This window comes from Abramis brama (genome assembly GCF_963993115.1).
Source record: "Abramis brama genome assembly, chromosome: 1".
Classification (NCBI taxonomy): Eukaryota; Metazoa; Chordata; class Actinopteri; order Cypriniformes; family Leuciscidae; genus Abramis; species Abramis brama.
In genome coordinates, this window is record NC_139963.1 from 70,952,840 (window position 1) to 70,971,252 (window position 18,413).

The 18,413-nt window shown below is 38.8% G+C and overlaps 2 protein-coding genes and 1 long non-coding RNA gene across 3 annotated transcripts; all 3 read left to right on the forward strand.

Annotated features, from left to right (window-relative positions):
* Positions 1-1,412: 1,412 nt before the first annotated feature.
* Positions 1,413-3,260, forward strand: LOC311096299 (extracellular superoxide dismutase [Cu-Zn]-like). The gene is made up of 2 exons (XM_084135365.1): positions 1,413-1,534; positions 2,478-3,260. The coding sequence occupies exon 2, from the start codon at positions 2,493-2,495 to the stop codon at positions 3,144-3,146; it is 654 nt and encodes a 217-aa protein (XP_083991491.1). The 5' UTR covers positions 1,413-1,534; positions 2,478-2,492; the 3' UTR covers positions 3,147-3,260.
* Positions 3,261-9,296: 6,036 nt separating this feature from the next.
* LOC311079261 lies at positions 9,297-10,944 on the forward strand. The gene is made up of 2 exons (XR_014605374.1): positions 9,297-9,700; positions 10,475-10,944. It is a non-coding gene; the product is annotated as an uncharacterized lncRNA (long non-coding RNA).
* A 1,213-nt stretch (positions 10,945-12,157) lies between these two features.
* Positions 12,158-14,010, forward strand: LOC311096102 (extracellular superoxide dismutase [Cu-Zn]-like). Its single transcript, XM_084135074.1, has 2 exons — positions 12,158-12,279; positions 13,228-14,010. Exon 2 carries the CDS (start codon positions 13,243-13,245, stop codon positions 13,894-13,896), a length of 654 nt encoding a protein of 217 aa, XP_083991200.1. The 5' UTR covers positions 12,158-12,279; positions 13,228-13,242; the 3' UTR covers positions 13,897-14,010.
* The last annotated feature ends 4,403 nt before the right edge of the window (positions 14,011-18,413 follow it).

The following is an 18,413-nucleotide window of genomic DNA, read 5'->3' on the forward strand; positions in this document are numbered from 1 at the left end:
TTTAACATCGATGCCATAGAACAGGGATAGGCAACTCCGGTCCTGGAGGGCCACTGTCCTGCAGAGTTTAGCTCCAACCCTAATTAAACACACCCGAACAAGGCAATCAGTGTTTTCAGGATTACTAGATAGATACAGACAGGTGAGTTTTTATCAGGGCTGAAGCTAAACTCTGCAGGACAGTGGCCCTCCAGGACCGGAGTTGCCTATCCCTGCCATAGAAGAATCATTCCCTCAGAAATTTGTACTTCTGCCTTCAAAGACAAGTACAGTTTTTTCAGTACTTTTAACAACTTTCCTAAACTCTTAACGCACCAACACACCTGCAACACACAATTGGCAAAACAGTTTATTTCATGCTCAAAATCACACACTGTAAACTAAACTCCAACACTAATTTTCTAAATACAATAATACACTATGCCTACCAGAACACTGCAAACATGTCTCCAAATCAAATCATTTTTCAAAACACTAACATATGTAACATAGCTGTCCAACAGGAAGATTTAGTCAATCATAGCACAATGTCATAAAAACACTAACATCAGATGGAATTACAGAAACTGCATTATTGTATACGTGTCAGGTATGCCCTTATACAACAGACAGTATATTGTATTGATCATAGATTGTGTTTTGCACTGCAGTTTCTTTTGAAGCCTCTCTACATTTTTGTTTTGTTGGGTTTACTGTAGGTCTTTTGCTGCAGAAATTCAATAAAAAAAGACCCATCTCAGAGTGCTTTATAGAATGTTCGGTTACAGTATACCATATGATCATGCGATTGAAAGAACCTCAACACCTGAGTGTGTTTCCTAGATGGGAATCAGCTGTGATTTATATTATTGCATAATTGTTTCTCAGTAACAATAGGATAAAATACAGGGGATATATTTGGGTTTCAATTCACAATATAAACAGCTGTTTACCTTGACTTTAGCCTGTTAGGTTCAGAACATGGTGTTATCTGTTCTGACACACATTGTTTAAAGCATTGGTAAATTTGGCAGTAAAAATCCATTGTTTTGGTCTTGTTTGAGCTTGTGTGTAAAAGAAGTTCAAGCATTTTAAATTTGTGTTAATTGTATGCATTTTGTGTTAAAGCAACGAGAAATGTGTTAATAGTATAGGTTACATAGACGGATGTAGTGCTAACTGTGTTAAGAGTTTTGGAAAATTGTTAAAAGTATTGAAAAATCTGTCATAGCAATCGTAAAAAAAAAACTATAGCAGTACTTCTTTTAATAAACACAAAACACTGGAGAACACATTGTGCAAGACAAAGAACTGAATAAACTGAGTGCTATATTTAAACAGGCAAACAAAGGGAGCTAAATGAAACACAGGTGAACTTAATTAGTGACTAACAGACTATCATGGTTAACTTGTAGCTCAACATGAGTTCCTATAAGAGCAACCAAAAGGAACATTCTCTCAACCCCAGGTCAGGACTGCACACGGATTAAGTGTTGTAGTATTTTTGTGACTGCAATATTCAGGCTCCACACGGATTGAGGACAACTTTTCAGCTGTACGGTAGTGCACCTTTGCTGTTTTAGGCTTGTTTTTGTTTTCTCCATTCCAATTTCTCCTTCAACTGACTTGATTTAGTACAACTAAAAAAAGTTTAGTTTAAGCAAAAGTATAGATATTATCTTTTATTTTACCTGTCCTTGTGAAAAATATCAGAATCAGAAAATCTTAACTTTTATATTTAATATTAAATAACATGTAGGCAACAACAGCTCAAATTAAGTGTACTTTTAAAGCACAACAAAAAGATTTTCAAAACATAATATACTTTAAAGTGAAACTCTTAGTTTGGCATTATTATTATTATTTTTTTTTAAAGTGTACATGTACTTAATGTCACTCCTGCCAGCAGAAGCCCTATCATGGCCACCAGAGGGCTCTTCTCCCTAGACCTTTTCCATTTCCATGAACCTTTGCCTGGACTCATTTTAGTGTGATTGCATCCACCTGTATGTCATTGGTTTGTATCATGGGAACTTTGGCTGGCAGGTGTGACGCTTATGAAAGTATATGTATGTACACTTAAGTGGCTTTTTATAATTCATCAGTGTTATCTGCAAGTTTTATTTATTATTGTTATTGTACATTCAAGATACTACAGGTACACATCCAATACAAATAAGTTTTTTTTTTTTTAATTATTATTATTATTATTTTCACAAGGGTACATAGCAATTTAAAAATTAGACTTTTCTAGACAGCAACATGGTGTCGGCCCACATCTGGTACACATGGATTACACACGGCCCAGATGTGGGCCAGATCTGGTTGCTGTCTGGGTTCTTGTATGGTTATCCGTTGCAAACTAATCTGGTTGTGCTATTTTACCTAATGCAACTTCTATTCTCAAAGCTCCCTGCAACAAAGCTTTGACCTTTTATCAAAAATATTACGTTCTTAAACCAATGGCATGATTTCACTGAATCCACTTTTCATTGTAGGCTTTAAAGATCAACATGGAGAAAATCATCCTAATATTCCCTCTGATATTGCTGGTGCTGCATATACAAGGAGGAGAGTTCCACACGGAGGAGTGTTTGCCTGCCGAAGCTCCACAGCCGGAAGTCGTGGAGTTCGACAACACCATCTATGCCACTTGTGAAGTAACTCCCAGCCCCAATTTGCCACGTAACCAGCCAAAGATCTTTGGGCAAATCCTCTTCAAGCAGGTCTTCCCCAATGGAGATTTAGAAGTGAAAATCAACCTCCGTGGTTTGCCTGCCATCGATCGTCAAGAGCGTGCCATGCACATCCATCAGTATGGAGACCTCAGTCAAGGCAGCATCACTGTTGGTCCTCATTATAATCCAAACGGCGTTGACCACCCTCATCATCCTGGAGACCTGGGCAACTTTGCTTCCGAGAAAGGAGTTATAAGGCAGTTCCTGACGCTTCCAGACGCCAAGCTCTTTGGGCCTTATTCCATTCTGGGACGTGCGGTGGCGGTTCATGAGAAGGAGGATGATCTGGGAATGGGTTCAGATGAGGAGAGTAAACTCAGTGGGAATGCTGGACCGATAATTGCTCTCGGTGTGATTGGTATTACTACTCCAAGTCTGTGGCAGAAGACTGAAGTGCCCCCCAAGAAACCATGTGGAGGAAGGCACTGAGAGTCAAAGATGAGGGAGTCGGATATGGTGGAAGAGCAGATTAAAATAGGATAATCATGATTTTCCTTGTGTATTCTTTGTATGTGTCCTACATTAAAGTATATTTCAGAACCTGAACATTCCCATGTTTTCTTTCTTGGTCTTTTCAGAGGCTTTTTGGCCAAAGCTTCCAATAGTAAATGCACTCTTAAAAAAAATGTAGGGTGAATGCAGGCAAAATGGGTTGTTTAGTTTGATTTACTGTGCTCAATGGGTTAACACTTTCAGAGCATGACAATGGCCTTTAATTAAAGATACACTATTTCTTTAAATGATACAATGGTTTAGGTTGATGCAATATGACACTGGAGGGTGTGGCTAGATCTCAAGGGAGGACACCTTTATTGTTCAAGGTAGACATCACCTCTGACATAAGATTTTATTTTTGAAATTATAAGGTTTCTCGCTAAATGTCAACAAATGGGTATATTATTCTGACAGTTTGTTACTACAGTTAACAGGGAATCAAAATGCAAAATGTCTTGGTTTTCTTGTAAGGTGTTTAAAGCTAGAATATGTAAGATTTTTGTAATAAAATAACCAAAAATCACTTGCAAAGTATGATATATATTTCCTGCAGTTGTGTACTTCCAGTATCCCAAAAGTTCCCAAAGATTTTTAATTTCAGAGAAATTCCCATTTTAAATCAAAGCTGCAAGCAGCATTTATCGGGGTTCAAGCATTTAAGGCCTTTAAGCACAAATGCATAAAAAGACATTAAAGACGTTTCTCAATACCGAGTACACAAAGTTTGGACTTGAGTCCTTGGTAGTTCGGACTGACAAGTTTGACTCAGGAGAACGAACTCCCGAGGACGGGAGGACGCAAGTCCGATAATTCTGCAAATGGAACAGCGGCGTACTTGATAGCGTCACTCAGCTTGCTCTGGCCACTCCGGTTATCTCTTTATAGGCTACAAATAAAACAATATGTTATAAACCACCACTTTGCCTCTTTTCATTTTCATTTAAAAAAGATCTTTAACATAATGGCCACACAAATGAGGTTCAGGCAACGCAATTGATTATCTTCACTGCATATTTACAACAACACGAAATATAAAGCACAACCCTGACTCTTTTTGTTTTCATTTTAAAAATATGATGAATAAAAAACATTATAATATTGATCATTAAAACGAACATTTAGCAAAAAGAGACAGGGTTGTGTCATATATGTATATCCTGTACAGTGAAGAGAATGAAGGCAACATGTAGGCTATTATAATAAAATATTTTATGTTTTAAATATATAAAATAAAATCACATAACCTTTTTTGCTAAATGTCAGTTTTAATGATCAATAATAGCCATTCTAAAAGTGTAAGTAGCCTAAAAGGTATAAGAAGCTATACAATAATAAAGCCAACGATTCAGTCAAACATAAGTCAGCTCTCTAGGCTACATAGTTATATAGACTAACGTTAAATAAAGCTATAACTTCACTTTGCCCTCAGCTAAAACGTTTTGCCAGGGAACAAATAATACATTAATGAGACAAATAAAATAAATAAATCGCCTGTTGGATATACACAAGACGATTTAAATCTCATGTTATACCCATAGACTGTAAAAGGTTATACCACTAGACTAGAGACATCCGAGACAGCGGCAAGTCAGCAGCAGAAGCCGAGGAAAGGCTGTTCTCGGCGGGGTACGAGCGCCGAGCGTCCGATTTCCTGGTTCTCGACAACTCCGAAAACGTCAGATCAAATTTTCAAATAGGCGCTATCTTTATAAATAAACCAAAGATTTGAGCTTTAAACAACTACATTCTCGCCTGAAATACTCTTAAAACTACATTTCGTGACACATTTATAGCAGTATTTTTAAATTACGCGGGGTTTCTCCTCTGCTATTGACGCTTGCTGGTTGGTGGTGTGAGATGCATTCTGGGATACCTGGCTTGTCAAGTCCGCACAAGTCACCTCTTGATGCATCCTCGGTAAAAGGGGCGGATCAAGAACACATCCGGGGATTTGAACTGGACTTGGCTAGATGTGAACTTTGAATTGGAACAGTACTTGGGCAGCGACTGATGACGTTTCACAAGTCCACAAGAACACAAGTACAGACAAGAACGCAAATTGAGAAACAGCTTAAGTTTTATTTGGCAACCATTTAACCACTGACGTCATACATGGAAAAGACCATTTCCAGCCAATTTAACATAGGAAAAATATGGTTTTCAAAGCTTTTTTAACAGTTATAGCGCCACCTATGGTCCGATCTCCATAAAATTGTGCATGCTTGTTTACAATGTTATTTCACATATGCTCACCAATTTTCGTTAAGTTCTGAGTTTTCGTTTAGGATTTATAGGCTTTCGAGTGAATTTTGCCACGCCCATTTTCTAAATGACCCTGTTGTAGCCGTCCAAATGTAAAAGTTCAAAAGTTTTAGCACTTTGTGCTTGAACCCCTAATAATTGCTCGTCCATGTTCACTTTCGCTCAAACATTATGGACCATGGCAAGTAGACTTTGGGACAAAAGGAGAAGATGCCACAAACTTCAACTTGACAGAGGCGTCTTGCATGTACTTTATTAGACAGCTGAGCAAATGTACATAAAACTAATCAATGTCATATAGCTCAACATGATGAAATGTTAGAATATGATCAGTATGTTATTCTAATGTTCATCTAGCTTACTGCTAGTCTCATACAGACAAACAAACGCATAGAATAATAACTTTCAACACACTCAAATGCAGTTTAGTGTGATAGTGTAGACCAAGTGAAACAGCTCTGCGTTACCTCACAAGTTTAATTCACCAAATAAACTGACTTGTTAACCCTTTTCCACCAAGGCAGTGCTGGTGCTGGTTCAGAGCTAGAGCCTAGTTTCAAATGGGTTCTTTGTTTTTCGACACCCAGAGCACCAGCTCTGAACCAGGAAAAGTGGTTCTTAAGTAGCACCAAAACATTGCTGGTCTAGAAGTAAGAACCGCTTGCGTCAGGGCCTGGGGACGGGGTTACCGTGACCAACAAGACGAACAGAAACTTGTGACCGCCATTTCTCAAATAGCAGCTAATCAAGCTAATAACAGCTTGATTGTAATCTCCGTCTATGCAAATTATGGTCTAGCTGCACGAACACGTTGGATTCGCCGTGTTTGGATGCCGATGTAGGTTCGCAAAGCCATGAGCATCAATAGTAACGCAATGACCTCCATTGTTGATGGAAGGCTTGTTCGAGATGCATCGGAGCGGCACGGACCAATCGGAGCTGCAGGAGTGTTTGGAGAGCATACGAGTCCTTGTGCTTTTGGATTGCTTTCGCCGTGCTTTGATGTCATGAGCCGATCGGTCTGCGAGAAGCCGAACCATCTCGAACAAGCCTGGTGTGTTTGTGTTTGGCGCTGCCACGCTAGCATTGCTGGGCAACATGAGATGTATACAGTGACCTTGTGGAAAGGCAAACCGGATCTTAGAGAGCTCGTCAGACGAACCAACTCCGGACTGGCAATACTGTAGCTCTGGCTCTGAACTGGCACCTGGTTCATGCTGGTGGAAAAGGGGTATTTGTGAGTATTAATTCAACACTTGCGGGTAGATCAGTAGAATGAAATGTCCTTATTCCTTTATATCCGCAGGACTCGCATGTGACTCTGATATCTGTCTCTCATTGGCAATGACGACAAGTTCCATAATTACGCTTATGCGTCATCAACCTACACCTTTGTTATTGTAAGAGGTTAGCAAGCCTGGTTAGTACCTGGATGGGAGACCTCCTGAGAAAACCAGGTTGCTGCTGGAAGAGGTGTTAGTGAGGCCAGCAGGGGGTGCTCACCCGTGGTCTATGTGGGTCCTAGCGCCCCAGTGTAGTGATCGGGACACTATACTGTCAAAGAGCACCATCCTTCCAATGAGACGTTAAACCGAGGTCCTGACTCTCTGTGGTCATTAAAAGTCCTAGGATGTCCTTCGAAAAAGAGTAGGGGTGTAACCCCGGCATCCTGGCCAAATTTGCCCCTTGGCCTCTGTCCATCACGGCCTCCTAATCATCCCCATATACTGATTGGCTTCATCACTGTCTCCTCTCCACCATTAAGCTGGTGTGTGGTGGGCGTTCTGGCCCAATATGGATGCTGCACCCCTTCCATGTAAAGCGCTTTGAGTACCCAGAAAAGCGCTATATAAATGTAACAAATTATTATTATTATTAAAATGTAGATGCAGAATATAACGCTTTAAAATGTGGACACAATTTAAGTTCATCTCCAGTGTTTAGAGACAACAGACAGAAAAAAAGTTTTACAATATGGTTACCATTTAAAATGTTCCTCTTATTGAATTTTTGTTAGCCTATTTGTTGTTGCATGTGTTGTAGTTCCATTTGTAATATGTTGTAGAGTTCATTAAGATATTTGAAATTCAAATTTCATTCAATTTCATGTCAACACAACATGTTCTAGTTGTTTTGAACTTTACACATGCATTGAGTGAACTGATGAGTATTACTCATCATAGCCCATCTATGTGCTTTTGGGTCTGTTAAATATGCTGTGGTATATGTTTGTGTGATGTGTTAATAAATCATGTGTTTTTAAGATCCATTTTTGATAAATTAGGGATGGGTCACATTACCTGAAAAAAAATTTGTCAGGAGTGCATGATCTCAAAATGTTTATTGGTATATACCTTGCAAATAACACATATCAACTGTATTCAAAATGAAATATTAAAGTCGGACCTTAAGGTTAACAAAAGTAATAAAAAGAAATAAACATCTAGGTACTGTATCTATCTAAATGACAAGTGTCCCACCTTACCTGCATTCAATCTACTAAAAGGGGATTTTAACATCGATGCCATAGAACAGGGATAGGCAACTCCGGTCCTGGAGGGCCACTGTCCTGCAGAGTTTAGCTCCAACCCTAATTAAACACACCTGAACAAGGCAATCAGTGTTTTCAGGATTACTAGATAGATACAGACAGGTGAGTTTTTATCAGGGCTGAAGCTAAACTCTGCAGGACAGTGGCCCTCCAGGACCGGAGTTGCCTATCCCTGCCATAGAAGAATCATTCCCTCAGAAATTTGTACTTCTGCCTTCAAAGACAAGTACAGTTTTTTCAGTACTTTTAACAACTTTCCTAAACTCTTAACGCACCAACACACCTGCAACACACAATTGGCAAAACAGTTTATTTCATGCTCAAAATCACACACTGTAAACTAAACTCCAACACTAATTTTCTAAATACAATAATACACTATGCCTACCAGAACACTGCAAACATGTCTCCAAATCAAATCATTTTTCAAAACACTAACATATGTAACATAGCTGTCCAACAGGAAGATTTAGTCAATCATAGCACAATGTCATAAAAACACTAACATCAGATGGAATTACAGAAACTGCATTATTGTATACGTGTCAGGTATGCCCTTATACAACAGACAGTATATTGTATTGATCATAGATTGTGTTTTGCACTGCAGTTTCTTTTGAAGCCTCTCTACATTTTTGTTTTGTTGGGTTTACTGTAGGTCTTTTGCTGCAGAAATTCAATAAAAAAAGACCCATCTCAGAGTGCTTTATAGAATGTTCGGTTACAGTATACCATATGATCATGCGATTGAAAGAACCTCAACACCTGAGTGTGTTTCCTAGATGGGAATCAGCTGTGATTTATATTATTGCATAATTGTTTCTCAGTAACAATAGGATAAAATACAGGGGATATATTTGGGTTTCAATTCACAATATAAACAGCTGTTTACCTTGACTTTAGCCTGTTAGGTTCAGAACATGGTGTTATCTGTTCTGACACACATTGTTTAAAGCATCGGTAAATTTGGCAGTAAAAATCCATTGTTTTGGTCTTGTTTGAGCTTGTGTGTAAAAGAAGTTCAAGCATTTTAAATTTGTGTTAATTGTATGCATTTTGTGTTAAAGCAACGAGAAATGTGTTAATAGTATAGGTTACATAGACGGATGTAGTGCTAACTGTGTTAAGAGTTTTGGAAAATTGTTAAAAGTATTGAAAAATCTGTCATAGCAATCGTAAAAAAAAAACTATAGCAGTACTTCTTTTAATAAACACAAAACACTGGAGAACACATTGTGCAAGACAAAGAACTGAATAAACTGAGTGGCTGCGTTCGAAACCGCATACTTCCCTACTATTTAGTATGGGAAAAAGAGTAGGCGAGCGAAAAAGTATGTACGAATCCAAAAGAGTAGGCGAGAATTACCTGGGCGACGTACTAATTATCGCGAGATTCGGACTTAAGTGCGTTCGAATATGCCTACTTTCCTACTATATAGTAGGCGAAAACAGTACGTGAAGGAAGCAGTACGTTCGAAACATCGATATTCATAAAAGAGTAGGCGAGAAGTTCCCGGATGGCTTACTGATTCTGGACAGATTTTTGAGTGCTCAACCGATGGATACTCTTCTATCCCAGGAGGCCACGCGAGAGGATACGTCATAAAAAAGAAGAAGAAGGATAGGTCATACTCGAACGTGACGGAAAGGATGACGGACGAGACTGTTTTCAAATGTGAGTTTTACAAATCAAATGATCGCATGTGTTGAACTACTGTACAGTAAACTGTTGAATTGTTGAAGGTGTAAAGACGCTATATATTTGTGATTTTGCTGTAAATCACATTTTATTATGGGATAGGATGAGCAGCTTACATATAGCTAACAGAGAAGCTCCAGTAAGGACACATACGTCTCCAAAGTGGATTTGCATACATTTTAAACCGTATACATCTTAAATACAATTACTAAATGTCTATTTAATATCTGGCAAGAAACTCTTCTATAAGAATTGCAGATTACTACGTCTAATAGACATGAAATAGGCATCTGAGTGATGTGTGCTATTATGTAGAACCAATCTATAAAGTAACTAAACATAAGTTATCTATTTTATTTGTCCATTAGTACTGTTGATAAATTAAGGAACATTTATGTAGGATAAAAAGTTAAAACAACCTCAACATGTAAATGTAGTGTTGAGCTCATAAATCACAGAGGTATGTGAGTCTCATGAAGCTGAATGCTGCCATCAAAGGCTTTGTGACATTACAGAAATGAATAACAACAACTATTTAAATATTAAGTTGTAGTTTATTTAAATTATTGTAATTTCAAACTGAGCTACTACAGCACTTTTCTGATTCTTGATTTCTGTGCATTTGCTGCACAGCTGTTGTGGTGGAGCAGGACCTGCAAGGAAAGATGATGGCGGCATTTGTGGAAAAAATGCATTTTTGTCTTCTAAAAATAATGACTGCTTTTGTGTTATGTTTGTGCATTTTTGCAGCATCTGAAATGTCAGCAGACTGGTGTGAGTACTGAGGATGAGGAGCCCAGAGCTGAATCCTGGAGATGGTGCCATGGATGAGACCCTCCATCACTCCACCTGCCCTCATGAGACCCTCCACCTGCCCTCATGAGACCCTCCATCACTCCACCTGCCCTTATTGCCTCAGATTGTGAAGCACAACACATCACGCAACAACCTCCGGCACGAAGGCACGGCTCACCTCTGGCGGTCAGCTGATCCATCAGAATAAAGCCGCAGAATAGGAACCGCTGTGTTGAGACGGCAGAAGGATGTGGGGTTCAGCGCCTGTAGTCTACATACATGATTGTAGTTTGAATAAAGCTTTGTTTCATGTGTTGACTTGTATATGCATTTGTTTATTGTGTGATGGTGACTTTGATTCATTCTTTAACTAATTTATTAATATTTCTCATTGTTGTCAGTAAATAAAATACAATTAATTCATGCTTTATTTATTGTTTGAATGAAAATGTAGGTATGTTCGCTATATACACATCTAGAGTGTATTCATGCATAGCTATTTCAAATGAAATACATTACATTTTGTTTGTTTTATTGAATTATATCATTTTCAGTAAAAAGTAATATAATTAATTGGTCAGCATTTATCGTTGTTATTATTGTATGTTTTGGGGTGGGATAGCAATGCAATTCGTTCTGGGGTAATATTAATTTTTAATAATGATACTTAAATTTTTCGAGTATAAAATCAACAGTTTTCTCCAATCTTCGCACAGCAGCCCTTTGTGCAGACATTACAAACGCTGAGGAAAACCGTTCTAGGTAGGGCTGTCGAGTTACTGATGTTATGAGGTATATGTGTATATATATCTATCTATCTATAGGCCTATATATATGTATATATATATATATATATATATATCATTCATGGGTTTGCAAACATGAGATTTTATACACAGGAAAAAACCTATAAGGTTGAATATCTAAATATATATTTTCTTAAATAATTAATTATATAATACATTTAAAAAATGCATTTTCTGTTATTTATAGGCCTGAGGGATGAAACGAGAGTTAAATTTAACAAGAAAAAGAGGAAAACATAAAGCAGTAAGCCACTTTTGCTTATGGATGAAAATATTTGGATATAAAATAAAGAAATTAACAACATTTAAGAGATGACAATTTTGGGATTTCGTAATAAAAATAAATATCGTTAAGGATAAAACGGTGGGTCACATTAGTAGGGTATAAGAACTTAAATCAACCCTAAATGTACTCACAAAATAAATGGGCAGCAGTTTCTTCAAAAAGTCCACAAAAGGAGCAAGTTTAATCAATATCATGATATTTACAGACAGATTAATTAAACGTGTCGTTTAAGTCTTTTAAGTCAAAATCTTTTAAGTTGTTGCGCTTGTGATAACGCGTCGTAGGTCACATGATAACGTCAACATGGCAGATGTCCGGTTCTCATTCATACTCAACGAGATCTGGCTATAAAGTACCTACTCTTTTAGCGCTCGTTAAGTAAGTACTTATTGAAATTAAGTACCTACTCATTGAGTATGCGGTTTCGAACGCAGCCAGTGCTATATTTAAACAGGCAAACAAAGGGAGCTAAATGAAACACAGGTGAACTTAATTAGTGACTAACAGACTATCATGGTTAACTTGTAGCTCAACATGAGTTCCTATAAGAGCAACCAAAAGGAACATTCTCTCAACCCCAGGTCAGGACTGCACACGGATTAAGTGTTGTAGTATTTTTGTGACTGCAATATTCAGGCTCCACACGGATTGAGGACAACTTTTCAGCTGTACGGTAGTGCACCTTTGCTGTTTTAGGCTTGTTTTGTTTTTGTTTTCTCCATTCCAATTTCTCCTTCAACTGACTTGATTTAGTACAACTAAAAAAAGTTTAGTTTAAGCAAAAGTATAGATATTATCTTTTATTTTACCTGTCCTTGTGAAAAATATCAGAATCAGAAAATCTTAACTTTTATATTTAATATTAAATAACATGTAGGCAACAACAGCTCAAATTAAGTGTACTTTTAAAGCACAACAAAAAGATTTTCAAAACATAATATACTTTAAAGTGAAACGCTTAGTTTGGCATTATTATTATTTTTTTTTTTTAAAGTGTACATGTACTTAATGTCACTCCTGCCAGCAGAAGCCCTATCATGGCCACCAGAGGGCTCTTCTCCCTAGACCTTTTCCATTTCCATGAACCTTTGCCTGGACTCATTTTAGTGTGATTGCATCCACCTGTATGTCATTGGTTTGTATCATGGGAACTTTGGCTGGCAGGTGTGACGCTTATGAAAGTATATGTATGTACACTTAAGTGGCTTTTTATAATTCATCAGTGTTATCTGCAAGTTTTATTTATTATTGTTATTGTACATTCAAGATACTACAGGTACACATCCAATACAAATAAGTTTTTTTTTTTTTAATTATTATTATTATTATTTTCACAAGGGTACATAGCAATTTAAAAATTAGACTTTTCTAGACAGCAACATGGTGTCGGCCCACATCTGGTACACATGGATTACACACGGCCCAGATGTGGGCCAGATCTGGTTGCTGTCTGGGTTCTTGTATGGTTATCCGTTGCAAACTAATCTGGTTGTGCTATTTTACCTAATGCAACTTCTATTCTCAAAGCTCCCTGCAACAAAGCTTTGACCTTTTATCAAAAATATTACGTTCTTAAACCAATGGCATGATTTCACTGAATCCACTTTTCATTGTAGGCTTTAAAGATCAACATGGAGAAAATCATCCTAATATTCCCTCTGATATTGCTGGTGCTGCATATACAAGGAGGAGAGTTCCACACGGAGGAGTGTTTGCCTGCCGAAGCTCCACAGCCGGAAGTCGTGGAGTTCGACAACACCATCTATGCCACTTGTGAAGTAACTCCCAGCCCCAATTTGCCACGTAACCAGCCAAAGATCTTTGGGCAAATCCTCTTCAAGCAGGTCTTCCCCAATGGAGATTTAGAAGTGAAAATCAACCTCCGTGGTTTGCCTGCCATCGATCGTCAAGAGCGTGCCATGCACATCCATCAGTATGGAGACCTCAGTCAAGGCAGCATCACTGTTGGTCCTCATTATAATCCAAACGGCGTTGACCACCCTCATCATCCTGGAGACCTGGGCAACTTTGCTTCCGAGAAAGGAGTTATAAGGCAGTTCCTGACGCTTCCAGACGCCAAGCTCTTTGGGCCTTATTCCATTCTGGGACGTGCGGTGGCGGTTCATGAGAAGGAGGATGATCTGGGAATGGGTTCAGATGAGGAGAGTAAACTCAGTGGGAATGCTGGACCGATAATTGCTCTCGGTGTGATTGGTATTACTACTCCAAGTCTGTGGCAGAAGACTGAAGTGCCCCCCAAGAAACCATGTGGAGGAAGGCACTGAGAGTCAAAGATGAGGGAGTCGGATATGGTGGAAGAGCAGATTAAAATAGGATAATCATGATTTTCCTTGTGTATTCTTTGTATGTGTCCTACATTAAAGTATATTTCAGAACCTGAACATTCCCATGTTTTCTTTCTTGGTCTTTTCAGAGGCTTTTTGGCCAAAGCTTCCAATAGTAAATGCACTCTTAAAAAAAATGTAGGGTGAATGCAGGCAAAATGGGTTGTTTAGTTTGATTTACTGTGCTCAATGGGTTAACACTTTCAGAGCATGACAATGGCCTTTAATTAAAGATACACTATTTCTTTAAATGATACAATGGTTTAGGTTGATGCAATATGACACTGGAGGGTGTGGCTAGATCTCAAGGGAGGACACCTTTATTGTTCAAGGTAGACATCACCTCTGACATAAGATTTTATTTTTGAAATTATAAGGTTTCTCGCTAAATGTCAACAAATGGGTATATTATTCTGACAGTTTGTTACTACAGTTAACAGGGAATCAAAATGCAAAATGTCTTGGTTTTCTTGTAAGGTGTTTAAAGCTAGAATATGTAAGATTTTTGTAATAAAATAACCAAAAATCACTTGCAAAGTATGATATATATTTCCTGCAGTTGTGTACTTCCAGTATCCCAAAAGTTCCCAAAGATTTTTAATTTCAGAGAAATTCCCATTTTAAATCAAAGCTGCAAGCAGCATTTATCGGGGTTCAAGCATTTAAGGCCTTTAAGCACAAATGCATAAAAAGACATTAAAGACGTTTCTCAATACCGAGTACACAAAGTTTGGACTTGAGTCCTTGGTAGTTCGGACTGACAAGTTTGACTCAGGAGAACGAACTCCCGAGGACGGGAGGACGCAAGTCCGATAATTCTGCAAATGGAACAGCGGCGTACTTGATAGCGTCACTCAGCTTGCTCTGGCCACTCCGGTTATCTCTTTATAGGCTACAAATAAAACAATATGTTATAAACCACCACTTTGCCTCTTTTCATTTTCATTTAAAAAAGATCTTTAACATAATGGCCACACAAATGAGGTTCAGGCAACGCAATTGATTATCTTCACTGCATATTTACAACAACACGAAATATAAAGCACAACCCTGACTCTTTTTGTTTTCATTTTAAAAATATGATGAATAAAAAACATTATAATATTGATCATTAAAACGAACATTTAGCAAAAAGAGACAGGGTTGTGTCATATATGTATATCCTGTACAGTGAAGAGAATGAAGGCAACATGTAGGCTATTATAATAAAATATTTTATGTTTTAAATATATAAAATAAAATCACATAACCTTTTTTGCTAAATGTCAGTTTTAATGATCAATAATAGCCATTCTAAAAGTGTAAGTAGCCTAAAAGGTATAAGAAGCTATACAATAATAAAGCCAACGATTCAGTCAAACATAAGTCAGCTCTCTAGGCTACATAGTTATATAGACTAACGTTAAATAAAGCTATAACTTCACTTTGCCCTCAGCTAAAACGTTTTGCCAGGGAACAAATAATACATTAATGAGACAAATAAAATAAATAAATCGCCTGTTGGATATACACAAGACGATTTAAATCTCATGTTATACCCATAGACTGTAAAAGGTTATACCACTAGACTAGAGACATCCGAGACAGCGGCAAGTCAGCAGCAGAAGCCGAGGAAAGGCTGTTCTCGGCGGGGTACGAGCGCCGAGCGTCCGATTTCCTGGTTCTCGACAACTCCGAAAACGTCAGATCAAATTTTCAAATAGGCGCTATCTTTATAAATAAACCAAAGATTTGAGCTTTAAACAACTACATTCTCGCCTGAAATACTCTTAAAACTACATTTCGTGACACATTTATAGCAGTATTTTTAAATTACGCGGGGTTTCTCCTCTGCTATTGACGCTTGCTGGTTGGTGGTGTGAGATGCATTCTGGGATACCTGGCTTGTCAAGTCCGCACAAGTCACCTCTTGATGCATCCTCGGTAAAAGGGGCGGATCAAGAACACATCCGGGGATTTGAACTGGACTTGGCTAGATGTGAACTTTGAATTGGAACAGTACTTGGGCAGCGACTGATGACGTTTCACAAGTCCACAAGAACACAAGTACAGACAAGAACGCAAATTGAGAAACAGCTTAAGTTTTATTTGGCAACCATTTAACCACTGACGTCATACATGGAAAAGACCATTTCCAGCCAATTTAACATAGGAAAAATATGGTTTTCAAAGCTTTTTTAACAGTTATAGCGCCACCTATGGTCCGATCTCCATAAAATTGTGCATGCTTGTTTACAATGTTATTTCACATATGCTCACCAATTTTCGTTAAGTTCTGAGTTTTCGTTTAGGATTTATAGGCTTTCGAGTGAATTTTGCCACGCCCATTTTCTAAATGACCCTGTTGTAGCCGTCCAAATGTAAAAGTTCAAAAGTTTTAGCACTTTGTGCTTGAACCCCTAATAATTGCTCGTCCATGTTCACTTTCGCTCAAACATTATGGACCATGGCAAGTAGACTTTGGGACAAAAGGAGAAGATGCCACAAACTTCAACTTGACAGAGGCGTCTTGCATGTACTTTATTAGACAGCTGAGCAAATGTACATAAAACTAATCAATGTCATATAGCTCAACATGATGAAATGTTAGAATATGATCAGTATGTTATTCTAATGTTCATCTAGCTTACTGCTAGTCTCATACAGACAAACAAACGCATAGAATAATAACTTTCAACACACTCAAATGCAGTTTAGTGTGATAGTGTAGACCAAGTGAAACAGCTCTGCGTTACCTCACAAGTTTAATTCACCAAATAAACTGACTTGTTAACCCTTTTCCACCAAGGCAGTGCTGGTGCTGGTTCAGAGCTAGAGCCTAGTTTCAAATGGGTTCTTTGTTTTTCGACACCCAGAGCACCAGCTCTGAACCAGGAAAAGTGGTTCTTAAGTAGCACCAAAACATTGCTGGTCTAGAAGTAAGAACCGCTTGCGTCAGGGCCTGGGGACGGGGTTACCGTGACCAACAAGACGAACAGAAACTTGTGACCGCCATTTCTCAAATAGCAGCTAATCAAGCTAATAACAGCTTGATTGTAATCTCCGTCTATGCAAATTATGGTCTAGCTGCACGAACACGTTGGATTCGCCGTGTTTGGATGCCGATGTAGGTTCGCAAAGCCATGAGCATCAATAGTAACGCAATGACCTCCATTGTTGATGGAAGGCTTGTTCGAGATGCATCGGAGCGGCACGGACCAATCGGAGCTGCAGGAGTGTTTGGAGAGCATACGAGTCCTTGTGCTTTTGGATTGCTTTCGCCGTGCTTTGATGTCATGAGCCGATCGGTCTGCGAGAAGCCGAACCATCTCGAACAAGCCTGGTGTGTTTGTGTTTGGCGCTGCCACGCTAGCATTGCTGGGCAACATGAGATGTATACAGTGACCTTGTGGAAAGGCAAACCGGATCTTAGAGAGCTCGTCAGACGAACCAACTCCGGACTGGCAATACTGTAGCTCTGGCTCTGAACTGGCACCTGGTTCATGCTGGTGGAAAAGGGGTATTTGTGAGTATTAATTCAACACTTGCGGGTAGATCAGTAGAATGAAATGTCCTTATTCCTTTATATCCGCAGGACTCGCATGTGACTCTGATATCTGTCTCTCATTGGCAATGACGACAAGTTCCATAATTACGCTTATGCGTCATCAACCTACACCTTTGTTATTGTAAGAGGTTAGCAAGCCTGGTTAGTACCTGGATGGGAGACCTCCTGAGAAAACCAGGTTGCTGCTGGAAGAGGTGTTAGTGAGGCCAGCAGGGGGTGCTCACCCGTGGTCTATGTGGGTCCTAGCGCCCCAGTGTAGTGATCGGGACACTATACTGTCAAAGAGCACCATCCTTCCAATGAGACGTTAAACCGAGGTCCTGACTCTCTGTGGTCATTAAAAGTCCTAGGATGTCCTTCGAAAAAGAGTAGGGGTGTAACCCCGGCATCCTGGCCAAATTTGCCCCTTGGCCTCTGTCCATCACGGCCTCCTAATCATCCCCATATACTGATTGGCTTCATCACTGTCTCCTCTCCACCATTAAGCTGGTGTGTGGTGGGCGTTCTGGCCCAATATGGATGCTGCACCCCTTCCATGTAAAGCGCTTTGAGTACCCAGAAAAGCGCTATATAAATGTAACAAATTATTATTATTATTAAAATGTACAGATGGTGCCCAACCAGAATGCGACTTTTACCGCCGCCGTTCCCGCGGCGGCAAAATTGGGATGTGTATTTGCTGCCTTTTACCGCTGAGTGGCGCTGTAATCACAGACTTTGAAAAGTGTCAGTTTATTCTCTTTAATGCCGTAATCTGCCGCGGCAGTAATCTGAGCTGAGGTCACAGATAAATTTAAGATAAATATTGTGGTTAAACGAATTCAAATTCATTTAATTTAAACAAAGTAGACACACGTTAACATCGTGTGCCCAGTTTTTCTATAATTTAGAAAGGCTATGTCAATAGGTT